The sequence below is a fragment of the Chelonia mydas genome, chromosome 9 (genome assembly GCF_015237465.2).
Source record: "Chelonia mydas isolate rCheMyd1 chromosome 9, rCheMyd1.pri.v2, whole genome shotgun sequence".
Lineage (NCBI taxonomy): Eukaryota > Metazoa > Chordata > Testudines > Cheloniidae > Chelonia > Chelonia mydas.
Window position 1 is genome coordinate 5,188,225 of NC_057855.1, and position 19,803 is coordinate 5,208,027.

Consider the following 19,803-nt stretch of genomic DNA (forward strand, 5'->3'; position numbering starts at 1 on the left):
AATGAGAATCCTGAACCCAACCCCTTCTGAGCTTTGCGGGGGTTGGAAACCTGGATCTGAGCCTAGATCTGACTGTCGTGATTAGAATCTTTCTCTGAAACCAGAGTGGAACCCCAAACTCTGAACTTTGGAGCTGTGGTGGGGAGAGGCTGAAATCTGGTCCCAAAAACCCATATCTGAATTCCAGCGCCCGGGCCCAAGTCTAATTTCAGTTATTTATGTTGGACAATTTTGTGTTTCATACATTCCCAGCTCATCTTGTGCTGGTGTCTCTGCAGCGCGCCCTGTTGAGAAGCAAATTTTAGCCATCTGGCACAGCAGTCTGGAAAAAAAACTTACAACACAAACACACACACACATACCCTTGCAGATTTAGAGACAAAAACCTAGCTGAGCCCTATGGCTTTTGTTGAAGTCCAGGAGACATCCCTGTGGAGTGAGAGGAGGGACTGTGAGAACAGCCTGGCTGAGTGGAGGACAGTTTCAGCACAGTCAGGTTTGTGTGTGTAGAACTGTAGCAGGCAGAGGAAGGCGTGACCTGCATGGAGAATGCCAGACAACTCCAGACACACACACACACACACACACACACACACACAAATCTGTATTGAACAAAGATAAGGCAGACAGAGGAGCGTTTGGGACAAGACAGCCTATACCAAAAACACCCTCAGTGCAAGCAGATCAGAAAACACAAACAGCAGCAAAATGAGGTAAGTACCCATCTGGGAAACTGACAAGGGGATTCCCGTGCTGTTTGGGCAGGGTTGGGGAGGGGATTTGCCTCTGGAAAATACTTTACTTTGACGAGTGCTTTTTTTTTATTGCTTAGTCTGTGAGGCAAGCAACAAATAAAACATTGCCCGCATCTCGACTCCATGCCAGGGCTGGGATTGCGTGCCAGAGTCCCCAGGAATTCTAGCTGATGACTCGCCATGCAGGCTGGCTTTTTTGGGTTGCAAAGAAATCGCGTGATAAAGAAATCGAGCACTCATTGCCGCTGAGTGCTGTATTTACACAGTGTTCGCTGGGATTCTGAAATGTGTGAGTTTCAGCAGAGGTGTCACATACTGTACGTGTTTCTGTTTCTCTGTTCACACCAAAGTCACTTTTCTCCCTTTCCTGAGGATAAGACTTTCCTGGCATGGCAGAGAAGTTTGATCTTATTTTTCCTCCTCTGTTACCGAGCAAGCAAAGCAAAGACCTAACAGGCCAAATCTTGAGCTGGTGCAAAGTCGCATAGCTCCATCAAAGTCAAGGAGGCTTATACGGTTTACACCAGCTACAGATCTGGCCCCCCCCCAAAATGTATTTCAACCAGAAGAGAAACAGATTTTTCCCTTCGCACATTTTTGTGGTTTCGAAGAAGCCATCAAAAAGTTGTATGCTAAAACTCACTTGCGTTGAGAGAAAAATCGATCCAAATGTCTCAGTTCTCGTTACCTTTCTCTGCTTCTCAGCAAAAGCTGAGGAAAGAGCCTGTGGTACACAAAACCACGGCCCTGCTTTTAAAAGGGCTCCATCAGGTTAAAAAGAATTCGTAGATATCGTTTTAATTTCTTCACTGGCATAGCTAACTCCGACCCTGATCTTGCAAACATTTGTCCAGGCTTTGTGGATAAATAGTTCTGCTGGCTTTAATGGCTTCCGAACATCAAGGCCTGAGTGTCTAGTTTTTAAAACTGAAAAAATATTTTTAATGGATTTGACTTTTGACATTGTCCCTTTATTGTTGCACTTTATCCACTTGGATAATGGAACTAAACTGCTTCGGTTCTGGTCAGCTTCAAGCCGAATGTCGCATGCCAAGCAGACCTCCTGTTTTCACAGGTTTTGTTAAAAAAAATACTTAATTATATTAGATTTTTGTGCCGGAAAAACGCACAAGACTGGACATCAGGATGGCTGGATTATCAGCATTAATTTCCTGGGACCTGAGACAGGCGTAGAATCCAAACTCTGTTGTGACTTCGGGCAAGTCACCTAGGCCCAGAACCAGACAGAAAGCTTGAGACATGGGTGCTCACTTCCAGTGATTTCAGTAGAAATTAGGAGCCTACCTGCCTTTGAGGATCTGGGCCTTAACCTCTCTGGGCCTCAGTTTCCCCATCTGTAAAATGGGGATAATACCTACTCCCAAGAGAAAGAAAGAAAGAAGACTCACAAACAGAAAAGAGGGAAATAGATAAAAATTTAACTTTAGCCTCTCCCTACATAACATACACAATATGTCTATTGTAGTGCAGTTATGGAGATATATACACTTGGAGAGTCAGCACTGGTCTACACTGGGAACTTACATTGGCCTAGCTACGTCTCTCAAGGGCATGAGAAATCCACACCTCTGAGCGACGTAGTTATGTCGATCTAACTCCCGGTGTAGACAGCACTAGGTCAATGGCAGAATCCTTTCATTGACCTAGTTAGTGTCTGCCTTTGGATTACCTACGCTGATGAGACAACTCATCCCGGTAGTGTCTACAAACCCTCAGTTATCCAAGTTTAGTGAGATGAGGGTAAGTAACAATAATAAGGCTTAGCTGTTATACCCCTGATTCTTTCATTAAGCCTATTTTAAAAGCTCCATTATTTTATTAAACTTTCGCATGTTTATTCTTCCATTAAATTAACATTTCCTGAACAACGCAGCATTAGTTAGCAGGATACTTTGCTGCCCCCTGTCTGTTCCTCAGAAAGTGTTAGATACCCTGGGTTTGCGAGGAGGCCGTGTGCAGAGATAGGAAATATTAAGCTGTAGATTGCACCTGTGTGCTATATCGTTCAAAGAGACTTGATTCCCTATTATATCCTTTGAGTCAGCACTGACACCTGCCCCCCAACCTGGGGATAGAGGACACTGTGATGCTTGGGCGCCCATCGGCTGAGTGAGATGAGGTCCCGACCACTTGGGTTCATTAACGATCCTAAACATTTCTCATCAGAGTCAGATTATTTGCCCCAGTATCTCACCAAATTCCCATTTGGAGTCATTACAATCTGCTTAAGGAAATCCCCCCATGGGGGAGCCATTCCTGGTTTCATAGAGTTCAAGGCCAGAAGGTACCATCAGGTCATCTTGTCTCACCTCCTGCCCAGCATAGACTGTTAAATCCCACCCGGCTACCCCGATCTTCAGCTCAAAGGGCGAGTCAACCTTTCCAGTGCCATGGGCTGGATGTTAGTTGAGCAGGGCAGCGTCGTAGGCCCCATGCAGAAATATGTTCTCTACAAAATGGCCACCTTCGTGGGGCGTGACCTCGCGCATACAGTACATGGGAGGTCGCGCCGCTCCAGGATGCCATTTTCATAGAGCAGGTCTGCTGAGGGGCAGACACGTTCAGGGACTGGATGGAATCATTCCCTGGGCCAGATCTGGCCCACAGGCTGCCAGTTGGACTATCGCAGGAAACTAAACTGCATGCCACCAGGAGGGAACAGGAGAGACCGAGGTGTCACTAAGGCCCCTGCCCTGGCAGGGAATTGTTAAGTGAGACATGCCCCAGTGATTTTGGCAAGTGAACCACATCCCATGCTGCAGAGGAAGGTGAAAAGAACCTCCTCACTTGCCATCCTGAAGCCATAGTGTACCGGTCCCAGGCACTTTTCAAAGTAGAACCACCCTGGAACGCGGGACAAACCAAGTAGATTGTGTCCTCGGTGGGTTTCAGCCTGGGGAAACATTAATTTGATCTTCATGTGTGTTTTGCAGGTACCTTTTGGCCTGGTCCCTTTGTGCCTTCCTGTTTGGTAGTGCAGCTGCCATTGAGTTAACAGACATGTTTGGGGAGATCCAGTCCCCTAACTTCCCAGATTCCTACCCCAGTGACTCGGAAATGACTTGGAATATTTCTGTGCCGGATGGATTTAGAATCAAGCTCTACTTCATGCATTTTGACCTGGAATCGTCCTACCTCTGTGAATATGACTACGTGAAGGTGAGATGCCCAAACTGCTCTGTGCCGTTGCTGTAGTGTGTCAACCCAAGAGCCGGGAGGGCATGCAGCTTGGCCGTGTTGGAGAGCTTAGTGTAGCAGCAGGGTGGGCGAGGAGCTTTTTTCATTCACAGGGCACAAGCGTTGCCTTGCCAAGTGGGAAACTAAGGGGAAGCTGAGTTGGCGCTTATCAGCCAATGGCAAAAGGGACAAAAGCAGATCAGGTGATGTTCTTTATTGGATTAACGAATATGTTGTGAAGAGGGACAGGCAGGATGTTCAGATACAGGGCTTAGACCCAGAGTGTGAACCTGAACCCAAATGCCAGCATACCGTGATGCTCACTAAGGAGAACCTGTGGTGGCAAATGTGCCAGGATCATGGCAGGTGGCAAAGATAATAAAGGCATGATGCCAAGGCCAGGAGCATGCATAGAAGATGCCTTTAATTTGGAAAGGCTTTTTCATGTGCCATGCCTCACATCTTGAATGCTAAATGATCCTTGCAGGCTCCACCTTACCCTCTAGTGGAGAAGAGTCCTGTATCCAATTCAAACTGTATCCAGTTCAAGTCACTAGCTATGTGCTTGAGCCACTACATTTGGATCTGGTCCCAGACTCTCCCAAAGGTCATCAGACCTAAAGGATTGGTCTGGTCCATTACAGGAGCAGGGATTGGCTGTTAAAGTTTGGGTCCAGACTTCCAGGCTGTCTTTTACAGTCATCCACATGGTAGGTGGGACTTTCTGGCTGACATCCCTCTGTGGGAGCTATAACAACCCTGAGAAATCCAAGATTTCGGGCTGACACCTCCTCTGAAAGATAGCATCTCCAGCCACACCGCATTTCCTTACTACCGTCCTGGGGCAAGGAGATCAGTGCTGCCACGGAGCGCCACCTACTGGAGCAGCCAGTACAGACAAGGCAAAACATTGGTAGTTAGCTCCCCCTTTCTGTGCTGACCCTGGCCTATAGGACTGGACATACATTACCATTACCGAAGGTTGTCAGTAGAGACGAGTCCAAATCCAACCTCCAGTTCCAAACCCCGCCGATCATTGAGATGGGAGGAGCATGGATCTGGAGCTGAATTTCACGCCTTAGCCCCCATCTCTTGTTTCCAGCTCATTTAGATTTCTGCTTTGAGAAAACAAAACAAAAACATTTGTATTTTATTTTTCCTGCTTTAGTTCTTGTTTGAACTGTGCTGGCACCGTTTCCCTTACTAACAGCGCTCGCTGCTATTTGATTAGTCCTTTCTGCTTTTCCTGGCTTTCCTCCAAGAACAAAGGTCACAGACACATACATATATATATAACTTTACAAAAAAGCAATGAGCTCGAAGATAGAATTCATTGGAACCTCCCCAGTTCCAAGCATTACCCTTCACTCCCTCCCCCAACCCTCACGTTCTCATCATAACAATCCCTTTTATTTGCACCTGGTGCCATTTGGCAGCAGAACCCCTCTTGCTCCTGGGTTTCCATAAGAGGCTGGTATTTTTTACAGGGCTTTAGATCTCAGCTGCATAAATTTGCTCCAGGCTGAAACTTATCCTGCAAAGCCTCAGCCAGGGAATTACATTCTTGCTGTGAAACGCTCAGAAACATCCATCTGGCTGTTTTGATGGTGACCTGAAAACTATCCGTATGTATTTAGATGAAATAATTACAAAGTTCTGAGCCAAAGTGAGGAGAGTGTCCAAGCGGCTGTGCGAATCTATGGAGATTTCCAGCCTCGGTTCATCTCCCCAGCTTTTGTTAATATCGGTGGATTTTATGAAGGGGGCATACGCTCTAAAGGCCCTTCAAACTGAGAGGGAGACTCTCCATTGATTTTGATGGATTTTGGACCAGTCAATAAGGCACTCTTCAAGGCACTCTACAACATCACCACTGCACAAACACCTGAGCTAATCCATTGTGACCATCATTGTAACACGGAAGAAAATCCTGGCTTGGGACAGAAAGAGGAAAGGTCAAGTGGTGCATCAGCCATGTGCCTCTGTTTCCCAGAGGTCAACACGACCGAGGCCCAGAGTCATATTAGCCGACATGGGTCCTGATTGACAGCTGTTGAATTCAGGGCAAAGGATGAATCACCTCTGAGCCAATCAGAGAACATGTCCAAATCTCGGCTTCCTGACTGGCTTGTCAGAGGTGAATAATAACTTTTCCGGAGCTCTAAATCCATTCCGCATTTAAAACAATAGTTGTAAAAACAATAAAGGAAGAACTTGCTCCCTCGCAAGGAATTGGCAAATTAGACTTGGGGACTGTGATGAGTCTAGTCAAGGGCACAAAGAATTCCTCCTACAAAGAGAGATTGAATAGATTGGGCTTGTTCACCTTAGAAAGGAGCCGTATCAGAGGGGCCAGGAGAAAAGTACAAGAAATTACACACACGCACAACAACATGACAGGAATGTTAAGGGAGCAATCTCGAGCCCTCAGAAGCTAGGAGATACCAGAATTAAGGTCTCCTGTGCAATCTTCATTCAGCCCCCCCTTGTACATATGCATTATGAAACCATCTTTAATTGTATGAGCACATACTATTCTTTCCAGAGGATCCCTGCCTTAATCAATGCCCAGGATGGATGGTGCTCACTCTCTCTTTTCTTTTATCCTCATTGTTCAGTGGGTGGCCCCAGTCCTTATTTACTGCCCCCGTTCCAACTCTGCTCTGAAGACAGAATAATTCATTTCCTTGTGGGTTTTTCCATGGTGCTTATATCAAAGTGCTTCACAGACATTAATGGGTTTATTCTGCCAGCCTGCCTATGAGATAGGGCAGTGCTATTATCCTCATTTTACAAATGGGGAGCTGTGGTGCACAGGGACATTAAGGTCACAGGTGTTCACTAATTTGGGGTGGCCGATTTGAGCCCCCTAGGACCTGAGTTTTCAGAGTAATTAGCATTATACCACACTTTATATGGTCACAGCATTGACTTCAGTTGTAGCTGTGAGCGCCCAGCGCTTCTATAAATCAGGCCCCAGCCTCTCAAGTCAGGCACCAAGAAAATGAGGAACCCACAGCTATGGCCACCTGTGAAAAGGCTGGTTTAAGTGACTTGCCCAGTATCACACAGGGACTCTATGGCAGAGGCAGGGACAGACTCCAATTCTCCAGCACAGCGTTCAGCATGAATCTGTCCCTTCTCTTCCAACCGGCCCCAGCCTCGTTCGCTGCACGCCTTCCAGCTTCTGCAACGGCCGACAACAGCCTCCTGCCCTACAAAATCCTGATTCACCCCAGGTCTGTCCTGTCCCAAGCTCTGCCGCCCCAGGTCTGCCTCTTCCCCCGCCCTGCATTCGAGTCAGACAGCTTCCTCCACCACACTGGGACTAATCACAGAGTAAGGCCTAGTTTCAGAGTAGCAGCCGTGTTAGTCTGCATCCACAAAAAGAACAGGAGTACTTTGTGGCACCTTACAGACTAAACCAATCTGTTAGTCTCTAAGGTGCCACAAGTACTCCTGTTCTTTTTTTTAGAGTAAGGCCTAGGCACTGCTTAGTGGGAATGCGGTTATTGGATTGTGGTCCTCCTGGGAAAATCTGGCTCAGTTCCAGGCCAACCGGTGCCGATCAGGGGTGGTTTTGTGCACAGTTCCACCTGAGACTTAGGCCTTGTCTACACTACGGAGGGGGGGGGTCCATCTAAGTTACACAACTTCAGCTATGTAAATAATGTAGCTGAAGTCAACATACTTAGATCTACTTACCGCGGGGTCCACACGAGGCGACACTGACGGGAGACACTCTCCCGTCGACTCCCCTTCCGCCTCTCGTTCAGGTGGAGTAAGTACAGGAGTCGATGGGAGAGTGATCTTCTGTCGATTTAGCGGGTCAAGACCTGCTAAATCGACCTCCGATGCATCAATCGCTGCACATTGATCCCTCCGTAAGTGTAGACAAGCCCTAAGCGAAATGCCTCAACTTCGGTGGAATTTCTCACCTCACTCAGACCCAGAAAATCAAAGTGGAGCTCCCAGGGATGTGACTCCGAAATAACAATAGGTTGGCATGATCTCCTGCGAACCAGACCAAGCAGTTTCACTCAGCTCAGGATAATAGACCTGGAGGCAGGGCAGCTTGAGATTCACTGGAAGGAGAGTCAATGATATTCATTGTTTATGTCACCTGGAGGCTCTTTACGGGCAAATTGGGAAGAAACAGCCTCATCCCCATGGAGCTTACTGTGCTGGGCTGAGGTTTTCAAATCTAACTGGGGGATCTAGACCCACAACTTCCATTCCTTTCGAGGGAGGGATTCTGCCAAAAGCCCCTACCTGGATTTGAAAATTTCAGCCTAAGGCCCCGTGTTCCTGCACTTTTATGCCCTCAGCAGGGATCTCTGTCATAGGAGTCAGCCCGGCGGATTTAATAGCAGGATCAGGGCTGAGGTTAGATATTCCTGACATTGATTTTAATCTGGTAATTTCTTTATTATAATTAAAAGTCAACCCTTTGAATGAGTCGATTGCATTGCACTCTGCACATCACGAGCCTATGTAACCCACATCCTCCCTTCCCCGGTCTTTGCATCAGCACTGATTCAGGAAATCACTTAAACTAGAACTTAAGGCCCATTGATATCAGTGAGATTTTAGCATGTGCTTAAATGCTTTCTGGAATTAGAGGCTCAGTTTGCAACCCCCACATGTTGCATCTTGTATAAATGTAGACAGGACAAGGCGAGTCTCGGAGGGCTTGTCTAGCTATTCTGGAATTGCTCCCCATGTGAACACTCTATTCCAGAATAAAAGTCACTCTGGATTGGGAATAACTAGTGCACTCACCAAATTTATTCTGCGAGAGCTATTCTGATCAGTTTCTCCGTGTAGACAAGCCCATACTGCGTGTTCATGCAGCACCCAACACAATGGAGCTCTGAACTTCTGGGCGGTGCTGTCACACTGACCGACAGAGGGGAGGGCGTGACTGTAAGGTAAAGTCAGGAGACTTTTCATTGTTGAGATCAGCCGTGTCTTGAGTGGCTGCAGATTTTGCATTCACAACTAGTTGCAGAGGCAGGAGAGGCTGATTAGCCAGGAAAGGCCAAGCCAAAGAAGGGAGCTTTTAGGAGCAGCTGGAGGAGAAAACAGAGGTGGTTAGTCACATTGGATCAGGGAAGCTGCTCAATAGGGGCATCGTGAAAGAAGCCAGTATTTACGTATATCCCAGGAGGGAAAATCATTGTGTTGTGATACTGACGTGATCCCCCTGAGGACTGCAGCTGCATTCAGGGCGTGGGCTGCAAAGGGTCAGCCTCGTGCTGTTTGAGGCGATGCACTACAAACTCTGGGTTTGTCATCCCTAGCCCATAAGAAGAGGAAGGAACTGGTGGAGACCCTGCTCTTGAGAGATGTCTGCAGTGAAGTATATTGCAAGACCACAGGCCAGGCTGGACTGTGGAAAGGCCAAATGGTTTTAGAAGTGTGTATAACACTGCAGAGTGGATACATCTTGTGCTACGCTCAAGCCACACGATGCCCTCTTGAGAGCATCAGTGAGTGCCCCTGTCCTGTGCACATTTTCCACATTTCCATGGGACTGCAACTTGCTGCCATAAAAGGGTCCCCGCAGATTTGTCTTTATCAGTGGTTGTTTCCCCGGCCCTGCGCTGTGCATGGCGTTTGGAGAGTCCCATGTACGGATTCCTTCGCTCAGTGCTTGGACCACTGCAAAGGAACGTCTGGATATACTGGATGATGTAATCGACAACATCCCTAGAGAAGCTTTACCGCAATGTGTGGTCAGATTCATGACATTCAAAAAGGCCGTATTCCTGGCCAATCCAGATAGTGGAAATTCCCACAGCCTGGGAATATCCTCCAGTGACATACAGTCACTGTCCTGTGTCACTCACCCCTACTCACGTAGGTCACCAGCTTAAGTGTACAGTCAGGAGGATGGCCAGGACACCACTGCATCGGATTAATCCCTCCCTGCCAGAGTGACCCCTTGAGACCCTTAGCAGCCAAGGTAAGACAGAGTTGCTCTGTCTTTATTACTGGCTCCAGGTTTGGAAATCTTTGCCCTCATCCCATTCTCCATTCCTGCCAGCCTGGGCTTGCAACAAGCGCAGATCAGCCAGTTCAGAGAACCTGGGTCTGTATATAGAGGGAGACCCAGAGTACTTTTTAACATTTCCTAAACTGGGCTAAATGAACTGCTGGTGACATGGAATTGTGTCCTTCCACATTAATGGTGGATTTGCCCCTAACTGCCTCATTTGTATGTGCACATTTGCAAACTAAAGTGCCTATAAGTACCGGCTTTGCACAATCACACGCATATTTTCAAGGACAATTTAGAAAATGTGGCCCATAAGATGTACATGCACCTAGAATCTTCATTCAACCCACCTGCTGGGTTAGTGGAACAGCTGTGATCCCTGGCCAGCTCACCAGGAAACTCCAGATTTAACAGCATGAGTGTCAAGAAAGAGACCTTGGAGTCATCAGGGAGAGTTCTCTGAAAGCCTCTGCTCAATGTGCAGTGGCCGGTAAAAAAGCAAACAGAATGTTTTAGGAGCCAACAGGAAAGGGACAGATAATAAGACCGAAAATATCATAATGCCTCTGTATAAATCCATGGTACGCCCACACCTTGAATACTGCGTGCAGTTCTGGTCGCCCCCTCTCGGAAAAGATATATTAGAATTGCAAAACATACAGAGAAGGGCAACAATGTTTGGGGGTGTGGAACAGCTTCCATATGAGAGAGATTAATAAGACTGGGACTGTTCAGCTTGGAAAAGAGACGACTAAGGAGGTATATGACAGAGGTCTATAAAATAATGACTGGTGTGGAGAAAAGTGAACAGGGAAGTGTTATTTACCCCTTCACATAACACAGGAACTCAGGGTCACCCAATGAAATTAACAGGCAGCAGGTTTAAAATAAACATAAGGAAGTATTTCTTCACACAACCCACAGTTAATCTGTGGAACTCATTGCCAGGGGATGCTGTGAAGACCAAAAGCATAAGTGGGTTCAAAAAAGAATAGATGAGTTCATGGAAGATAGGTCCATCAATGGCCCTTAGCCAAGATGGCCAGGCACACAGCCCCATGCTCTGGGTGTCCCTAAACCTCCAACTGCCAGAGGCTGGGAGTGGACGACAGGGGATGGATCACTTGATAGTTGCCCTGTTCTGTTCATTCCCTCTGAAACACCTGGCACCAGCCACTGTCAGAAGACAGGATACTGGGCTAGATGGACCATTGGTCTGATCCAATATGGCCGTTCTTATGTCAGTGACTGGGATGTGGGTGATCATGCCCAGTGGCTAGAGCAGGAGTCAGACGTCAGAGCCCAGGCTCAGAGCTGGAGTGAGAGGCCAGATGCGAGAGCCCAGGGTCAGCGCCAAAGTCAGAAGCCAGGAATTGGAACCGAGGGTCAGCGTGGAGTCAGGCAAAGCAGGAGCAGGAGATATCACAACTGTGAGCAAGTGCATTAAGCAGCAGCTAAACACTTCCTAACTCTTAGGGTAGGTAAGTCCTGGAACAGGTGACCCAGGAAGGCTGTAGAATCCCCATCATTGGAGGTTTTCAGGAACGGGCTGGACAAACACCTGTCAGGGATGGTCTAGGTATGCTTGGTCCTGCCTCAGTGCCCAGGACCGAACCAGATGACCTCTCGAGCTCCCTTCCAGCCCGACATTTCTAGGTTTCTATGGACAGAGACACAAACATCGAGCCAGAATCTGGAACCCTTCCGGGCGATGGCATTTTCCCACAGGACGAGTCCCACCTACTCAACGTGAGTAAGAGCTGCAGAGCCGGGCTCGCAGAAAAGACCAGCGTCCTCGCTGAAGGTATCTGCGACGCTTTATCTGCGATGGACTCCATCCCCTCCAGCACATGGCGCGGTGACAGGCCTCTGGCAGTAAAATAAACAGAAAGGTCACCCTCCCTGGCTCATATTTGCTGCTGCTGCTGAGGACTGTATACTTTTTCATAGATCATTTACATCCAGAGAGCTGGCTGGTAATTAAATCTCGGCTGTTTGTTTGGAGTCTCCCTGTCCGGGGTCATTATGTCAACATTTTCACTAGAGAAGATATGTCCCTTCGGGAAACATCAATTGCAGTGGAGAAATTCACTGCAAGAATACGCTGAACTTAATCCTGGTTTAAAAAACAGCAACCTTCTCTCTATTGCATGTTAAATCCTCTTAAAAGTTGGGCAACAAATGCCATTGGCCTTTACTATCTTTTCCAATTCAATCAACCTCACGTCCTTAGTTCAAAGCCATTTGCACCCAGATCAATCAGGAAGGTAATGATTTATGAGTCTACTCTGGCCTTTCTTCTTGGACGATTTCTGCGGGGTCCAAAAGAAATGAGGTCTCCCTGGGCACACACTGAATCAGGAGATGCAGCCCCTGCTCCCTCAGATTTCATATTCAAGGCCAGATCCTCAGCTGGTTTCAATCACCATAGCTCCTTTGACTTAGTCAGAGCTATAACGGTTTTGTTGAGCACAGAGCCTGCTCTTCGTACGGCACCAGCGGAAGGATAACCAGGGCAATGACACCTTGCAGATCTGTTTTGAAATCCCCAAGTTAATGGAATTTTGTAAGCGCCAAATGGAATTTGGTCTTTCCGCTCAGCACTGGAAATATCTGCAGCAGGAAAACAGCACAAAGCAGGCAGTCAAGAAATGCAGCCATCACCGCTTCCTTTGCCCTCCCAGGAATGCACTAATTGGACAGAGGAGAGCAAAACATGCCACTTGTAATGTATCTAAACAGCTCATTAGGCAGAGCAATCCTAGGGCAGGGCTGAAGGCCCTCTGGGAACATGACAGCAGGAGGGGAGATCCCGACAGATTGGAAAGGGACACTCAGTAGTGTCTGCAGAGCTTCTCTGCTTTTACCGTGTACAGCCTTCTGGAATGAAATAAGCCACACGTTCCGTGTGGTCCTCACAACATTACCAAAGATGATTCTTGTTATTAGAGATGAGGCCAAGTGGGGACATGAGACCCAAGCCCCCTCGGTCTCAGCAGAAAGTCAGATCTGAAGGATGTAGGACAGGTTCTCCTCTGCATCAGGACCAGAACAGTGGATCTACACCTCTCCAAGCTTTGAGGAAAGTTGGGGCTCAGAACCAATGGTGGAGACCTACCTTCAGTCACAGTTTAAATCTGGCGGTTGGGAGGGGAGGGGTTGAGTTGACATTTCAGCTGGTGTTCTCATCTCCTTGTGGGAGGGAGTTCCCCAGTCTACGTCCAACTCCTGGGAAGGATCCTATCTCTGACGCTTGTGACCCTCCCACTGCTGGTGGGCAGATTCGTCGTTCCAGTCCAGTGGAGCTGTGGTGGGAGATCACAGTTGCAGAGGGCGTGGTGTCTCTCAGGTAGCGACGGTCAATCCCACAGAGGGCTCTGAGTACTGGGGCAGAGACCCAGTGAGGCAGACCAGAGAGCAATGTGCCCAGCTGATGCCTTCACAGTGACTTGTGTCCACAAGCAGATGGGCTGCTGCATTTTGTACCAGCCGGAGCTTTTTCCGGGAGCTTTCATTCTCCATATGCTGCCTCTGCCTTGTAGGCACCATACAGGGAGCATGCAGATGGCTTTCTGCTTTGTGCGGTCGGCCCTGTCTGCAGCTGGCGTTTGCACTGGATCCGTCGGACACCGATGCCAGCGGAGAACTGCTCACCGTAATGTGATACGATATGTGCCCTGGTGCTGTGAGCGGGGGGTCTGTGCCTGGAGTCTGGGTTAAATCGAGCCAGGGTTGTAGATCGGCTCCACCTTTACATATTTGTCCTTCATTTAATCCGAATTCTAAAACTGTTGTGGTCCAAATGCTGCCCCCTTTCTCTGGGGGCTCTGGCCCAACTGAACCGGTGCCACTGCATGGCAGAAAGGGTGGGCTGTAGGTGGGGGCCTACGTCCCCAGTGAGCCAAGAGACAGGCTGCCACAGGGGCTCCCTGCACCTCAGGATTTGGAGGGGGGGAGCTAGACATGGGCTCCAAGAAGTGAGGCTGGGGCCCAGGGAGCACCACAGTGAAATCCTCCAGCCCAGGAAGGGGGATCGCACGAGTCCCCAGGGCTGCTGCTGCCTTGAGGCAACAGAAATGGCCAGGCAGAGCTGTCAGGGGAACGGATGCCGGGCCAAGCTCGCCACCCAGCCGCCACTGTGAGCCTGGCACCTCCCCCAGGCGCTGGGTTGCAGGCCTGGCACTAGGTGAGGAGGAAAGATTTTGCAGCTCTGCATGCTAGCGAGAGCGTTAGGAACACCTTGAAAGCTCCTGCCTGTCATGCTCACAGTTTCCACACGCACCCTCCTCACTCATACAAACACAGCCCTGTCCAACTCACAACCCCCCACGTGCCCATTCCCCTGACGTCAGCAAATACACACACACAATTGCCGCACACACTCATTCCCCTCCCTCGCACACACACTCCTCACACACTCACTCGCCTCTCTCTCACACCTGTCACACTCCCAGACCCCTTCATTTTGTTGGTGCAGGCCCCTGTGTCACACCCACCCCTGTCCGTATCCCAACAGAAACAGGAGCTCAGTCACTTGGCCGCCCATCCTCACATTCCCAGGACAGTCCAGATCGTCCATACCCACCAGCATGCAGAGCCCTCTCCTCTGTGGGGCATGGGGAGCCAGCCGTTCCAAACCCCAAGGCCAGAGAACCCTCCAGAGGGAGGGAGATGGGAAGATCAGGGCAGCCACAGCGCTGATCCATCCTCTGGCAATGGAGGACGGCTTCTTTAGTCCTCCCCTTAATAGAATTCACTTGGCATGAAAAGGAGCAGGGCTGGCACAAGCTGGGAAAGCAACATTCCTCCACCACCCCCTCCCCCAATGGGGGAAAGCAGGGGGGCTCTTCCTATTCAAATCTCCTCATAGGAACGCAGGCAGGGTGCTGCGAACAGCAGCTGGAGGAGGTTACAATGCCCAGGCCAGCATGGAGCTAGGAGCCGAGGGAGGGGACAAGCTGACAACACAACACCACAGCAACGGGCCAAGATGGGCTGACCGCAGCGGCGTTTATCTGGGGTCTCTCTCTGCTCTGTACAGCAGGCAATCTGCACCCACGCCGGTTTTCACTGAGGGTCTGGCAGCGTCATTCCCAGCATGGGTACGCGTACTCCCACCAGCCTGATGGAGCTAGCATGCTAAAAATAGCAGTGTCACTCTGATCTGCACGGGCAGCCACCCCAGCCAAGATCCCAGGGACGTACTCCGGGTGGCTAGCCCCTTCCCGCAGAGCTCACACGCGGATGTCTGCCCAAGATGGAAATTGTACCTCCAGCGCCAGTGAACTCCAGCAAAGGCGTATGAGACCTTATTCAGACGCAGATCCCCGGGGTATTAAACAATACCGGCCTACTGACATCCTGAACTGACAATCATTTTAAATGATTCATTTGTCCCCCTTCCGTGGAGAGATCACAAAGGGGAACATTTTCAAAAGCATCCAAAGTTCCATTTTCAAAAGTCACCTGCAGGACTTTCAGTGGGACTTGGGCATCTAAGCCTTTTGAAATTGGGAACCCAGGCTCCAAAGTCATTTCAGGTGCGTTAGAAAACTTGACCCCAGTGCCTTTAGCAAACATAAATGAATTTAGCCTCCCCGTCCCACTGGGAGTCAGGAATTAGCTCCATTTTATAGAGCGGGACGAAGAGGCACAGAGCGATTTACCCGAGACCAGACGCAGAGCTAGAGCAGAACACAAGAGTCATCTCTCCTTTGCCACGACACCGACAAGAAACCTCTCGGCGGTTAGGCAGCTGGTGGACTGAGATCACTCCCTCTGACATTGACCAGTATTGTTGCACTGTGGCCTTGGTCACCTCTCTCTGCCTGTATCCATCAGTATACTTAGGCTGTCAGCTCTGCGAGGCAGGGCGGGTCATTTCTGTTCTTTGTTTGTACCGCACCCTGCACAGTGGGGTCCTGGTCAAGGACTGGGGTGCCTATGTGCTACCACACTATGAATAAATAATAACAGTAATAATCACTTATATATGAAATAGAGCTGGCTGAACATATTCAGCTAAATGAAATTTCACTGAAATAGGCTGTTTCATCAAAGCTGAAATGTTTTGGAGAGACATATGGGTTCCAATGATGTTTTCATTAGAATGGTTTTGAGGTCCGATGCTCTCGGTTTATTTCTGAGCAGAGAGCGAGGGGGCAAGTGCCATTCTGACCCAATTCCATTTCACGAAAAATGTTCAAAGGATTTTGGTTTTGTTCTGATGCGTAATGAAAACAAATTTCGAAACCCAGGAGTCATTGTGAAATGGCATTGTCCTATTGCTGACGGTTCTAATCATCTCTGTGCATACCACATAGGTCCTGGGAGTTTAGCATGCAGGAACACAGGCATGCTAATTCAGAGGGGAAAGACTGGAGACTGGGCTGGGGTGTTGGGGGGGTACTTGGTCCCATCTGATCATTTAAAAAATCTCCCTGTCCCTGTTCCTAATCTCTCTTTCGGACATTCAAAGTGAATGCAATTCCACAGGCTCCTGATGCAGTTCAGTTACTTATCACACTTTGCTCAGCTGAGACATAAAACTAGGCAGGTCAGTTTCACTTCAGTTCCTAGTCAGTTTCACTTTCTGGATCTCCTTCATAGGACAAAACCGGTTGTGTTTGGGACTCCAGCACTGCCGGGGAACGGACATCCCAACAATGCCCCAAACGCTTCTCAATTCCATTTTTAAAAATAAGCCCATAGAAATGTTTGGGGTGGTTTGTCTTTTTTAACACAATCTAAATGCTGGGCCTCCCTCTCCTTGATGGCCTCCTCGAATTTGCTGATTGGAGTTCCCTTGTCGCCCTGTTACTCTGCCCGTTTACAAGGTCACTGGCGATCTCCTGGGGTTCTGAAGAGGCTCCCAGAACCAAGTGCAGAGAAAGGTGAGGCTGGGGCTGTGGAGCTGGTCAGCATGGAGGCAGGAGATGGGGGGGGAACCTTCCAGAGGCAAACAGCTGTGAATAGAAATTGCACACCTGGGCTCTAAATTAACCTTCACATTCTTTCCTCCACGGTCTGTCCTGATTCCCCCCTCTCCCAAAGCAGACTCACCTCCCCTTTTCTCTGTTATGTGTAGCTGATATTACCAGGTCTTTTGGATGTCTCCTTCTGCCTGACCAGCTGGGTGAGGTAATATCTTTAGGGGACCAACTGCTGTGGGTGAGAGAGACAAGCTTTCGCTCGGAAGACACGGAAATAACCCCCTGATTTCTGTCCAGGAATAGAACACACAGCGGTGTCCCTCACCCTGCATGTGTACGTCAAGCTGATGTCGCGTTATGTCGCTTCGATGTTGCGTCTTAGGGACAGAGGAATTACCACATTGCATCAGATCAATGGCCCAGCTAATGCTGTCCGTGAGAGTGGCCAGTACCAGCTGAGGTTTCAAACATCCATAAGGGACACCTTATAGAACAATCTCGCATAGAGGGATCTTCTTCTTAACCCCAGGCAGCTGGCTTTTGCTGCAACGATATCATGAAAGCTGCATGGCCATGATCTCTCTGGGTGGGACAGCGAATGGGGGAAGTCTGCAGCATCCTTGCCAGCACAGGGCCTGGTAGGTGGTTAAGCAGAAGACTTCAGTCTTCAGGGATGTAAATCTGGCACCTTTCAATCTGGTGGCTCTTTGGCAGCCATCGAGAAAGGAGTGTTGGTTTTTCTGTCTGCTTCTCAGTGAGTAGGTGCCTCCAGCATAAATGTGTAAGTGGCATCCAGATGTCAGGCTCAGCAGAGAGGTTAGAATCAAATGGATCGTGGGGAGTGGGCTCTCTCTCCGGTCTCTGGTACACTAGCAGGGTCGGGGGTGAATGGAAGTTCATCCAAACGCTGTGCAGATAAAGAGGAAGCTTCAGTCTCCAGCAGTGTCGATCTGACATTTCTCGCTAGCTCTTTATCAGCTAAAATACAGATATATCTTTTTAAATAAAAATCATAACCCTCTGGAAACTATTTTTTTCATACCTCATGAGAGAGTCATTCCTCAGCTGTTCCTAAGCACTGGTAATTAAGACAACCTGCTGAACCATTTCAAGTGGTCACATGATAGATGGCACTTGACTCGCAGCCTAAGCTGCAGCAAACAGAATGTAAGTTAAATAGGAAGGGCGACTTTATGTAGCTGCAAGATGGGCCTGGGCAGTGGGGCAAGCTACCAAGAGCTGTTGCAAAGATGCCAGCGTTGAAGTGATTCCAAGCTCATCTGGTCTTCATCACTTGGAGATGCCTTACTCAATGTTCAACTGCACATTACTGGATTCAGCGGTGTTTACTTACCCAGCCGGGGAGAAAAATTGTCTTCACTATGGAAATTACTGGGTGAAGTCCTGTGGCTTGTGCTGTGTAGGGGGCATCTCACTGGCTTATCATGGTGGGACCTTTGGGTCTTAGTGTCTATTAAATGGGTGGTTTAGGAAGAAATCTAACTTGCCATGATACAGGATTGACTAGAGACCTCACTGGAAGCTCTTCCACACCAAGTCAGTCTCCTCGTTGATGCCTTTGGTGCCCTGAGCCCTTTCCTATGAGTAGAGTGTCAGTTGTGAATACCGTGCACCATGCTGGCTGAGCAGCTGAGCAGACTGGTGCATCTCCAGCCATGCCTTGTGTTAACAGAGTCTTTCTTTGGCTTTTAATAGGTTGAGGCTGAAGACCAAGTCTTGGCAACTTTCTGTGGCAGGGAGACGACAGACACAGAGCAGGCCCCCGGGCAGCAGGTGGTCTTGTCTCCAAGTTCTTACATGGGCCTCACGTTCAGATCCGACTTCTCCAATGAGGAGCGCTTCACTGGCTTTGACGCCCATTACACAGCAGTGGGTAAGTAGCTCCTTTGCAGTGAAGTAGCAGACACAGGTACACTACGATACTGCTACAAACCTATAGCCCCTTAGGACTCCAAGGCTCTGAGGATGATGCAGAACTTCATGGCTCGAGAGGGGTAGAGTTCAGATCCTTCCGCTCCAAACGCACAGGCCCCTGCTTCTTGAATAAAGAGAATTTCTATCAGCTGTTAGCAGTGCAGGGCCTATGGTCACCATGGAAAGTGCTGAGTATTAGCAGAGCCGGGGGTGACTTCCACTGAAGCTCAAGCAATCCCAAAGGAGTGCTTGGCAAACTGAGACATTTTCAGGGGGGCGCAGAAGGATGTGTGATGCCCACTGCCATGACATGTTGGCACACAGCAGAGGCTGCCCAAACTGCAGTCTGCAGGGCACTTGCTGGTGGCATGTTGAGAGTTGGCTGGGCACATGGTGCTGGTTTCTCCTCCCTGTTCCCAGCCACTGAATTGCATCAAAGACCGTTAAAGACACTGACATTTTTTCCTAGTGTTGCTTTCAATGAGAACACTTTCTGCAGAGATGTTACGGCATTGTGAACGGCAGGTGAGGTGGTCTGGGAGTTTGCCAGTGAGAGGAGAGGTGTCCAGGAGACAATCTCTGTATTAAGATGTGGTGCACACTATGAACAAGCTTGAGATCCCCTGCTGGACAGCATGCCAGTCCTCTCTCCTCCCACCCTGGCTCTCCATCATTCTCTTTTATTTATCCTCTTCTGATTTAGTCTTGACCCCTGCAGTGGCAAAGTCTGTTGCGTGCACCATGGGCTGGGTAATAACATGAGAGGACTTCATGTTTCTAAACCTAAACTGGCTCTTTATTAGGAGAACTATTTACAGAGATGCTCCAACTGCAGCTAGCATTCCAGCCATGTGCACACAGACTGACTTGCTGGTGTCTCTTTCTAACTCTTCCCCCGCTGCAACCTCTACTCCTCCCTCCAAGTTCCAGGCAGGTTGCTACAGACTAACTGCAGATTGTCAGGTCGGTGTCTGTCACTCCC

At 48.9% G+C, this 19,803-nt stretch overlaps 1 protein-coding gene across 3 annotated transcripts in view; it reads left to right on the top strand.

Annotated features, from left to right (window-relative positions):
- Window positions 1-291: 291 nt before the first annotated feature.
- Window positions 292-19,803, top strand: part of MASP1 (MBL associated serine protease 1) — a 68,589-nt gene continuing 49,077 nt past the window's right edge. The window contains exons 1-3 of one of the 3 annotated variants that reach the window (XM_037908965.2): window positions 292-713; window positions 3,710-3,935; window positions 18,603-18,780. In XM_037908965.2, coding sequence (XP_037764893.1) covers window positions 709-713; window positions 3,710-3,935; window positions 18,603-18,780 — 409 coding nt within the window. In that variant the 5' untranslated portion in view covers window positions 292-708. The remainder of the gene's footprint in view (window positions 714-3,709; window positions 3,936-18,602; window positions 18,781-19,803) is intronic. The other 2 variants (XM_037908966.2, XM_037908967.2) reach the window with 2 other exon arrangements.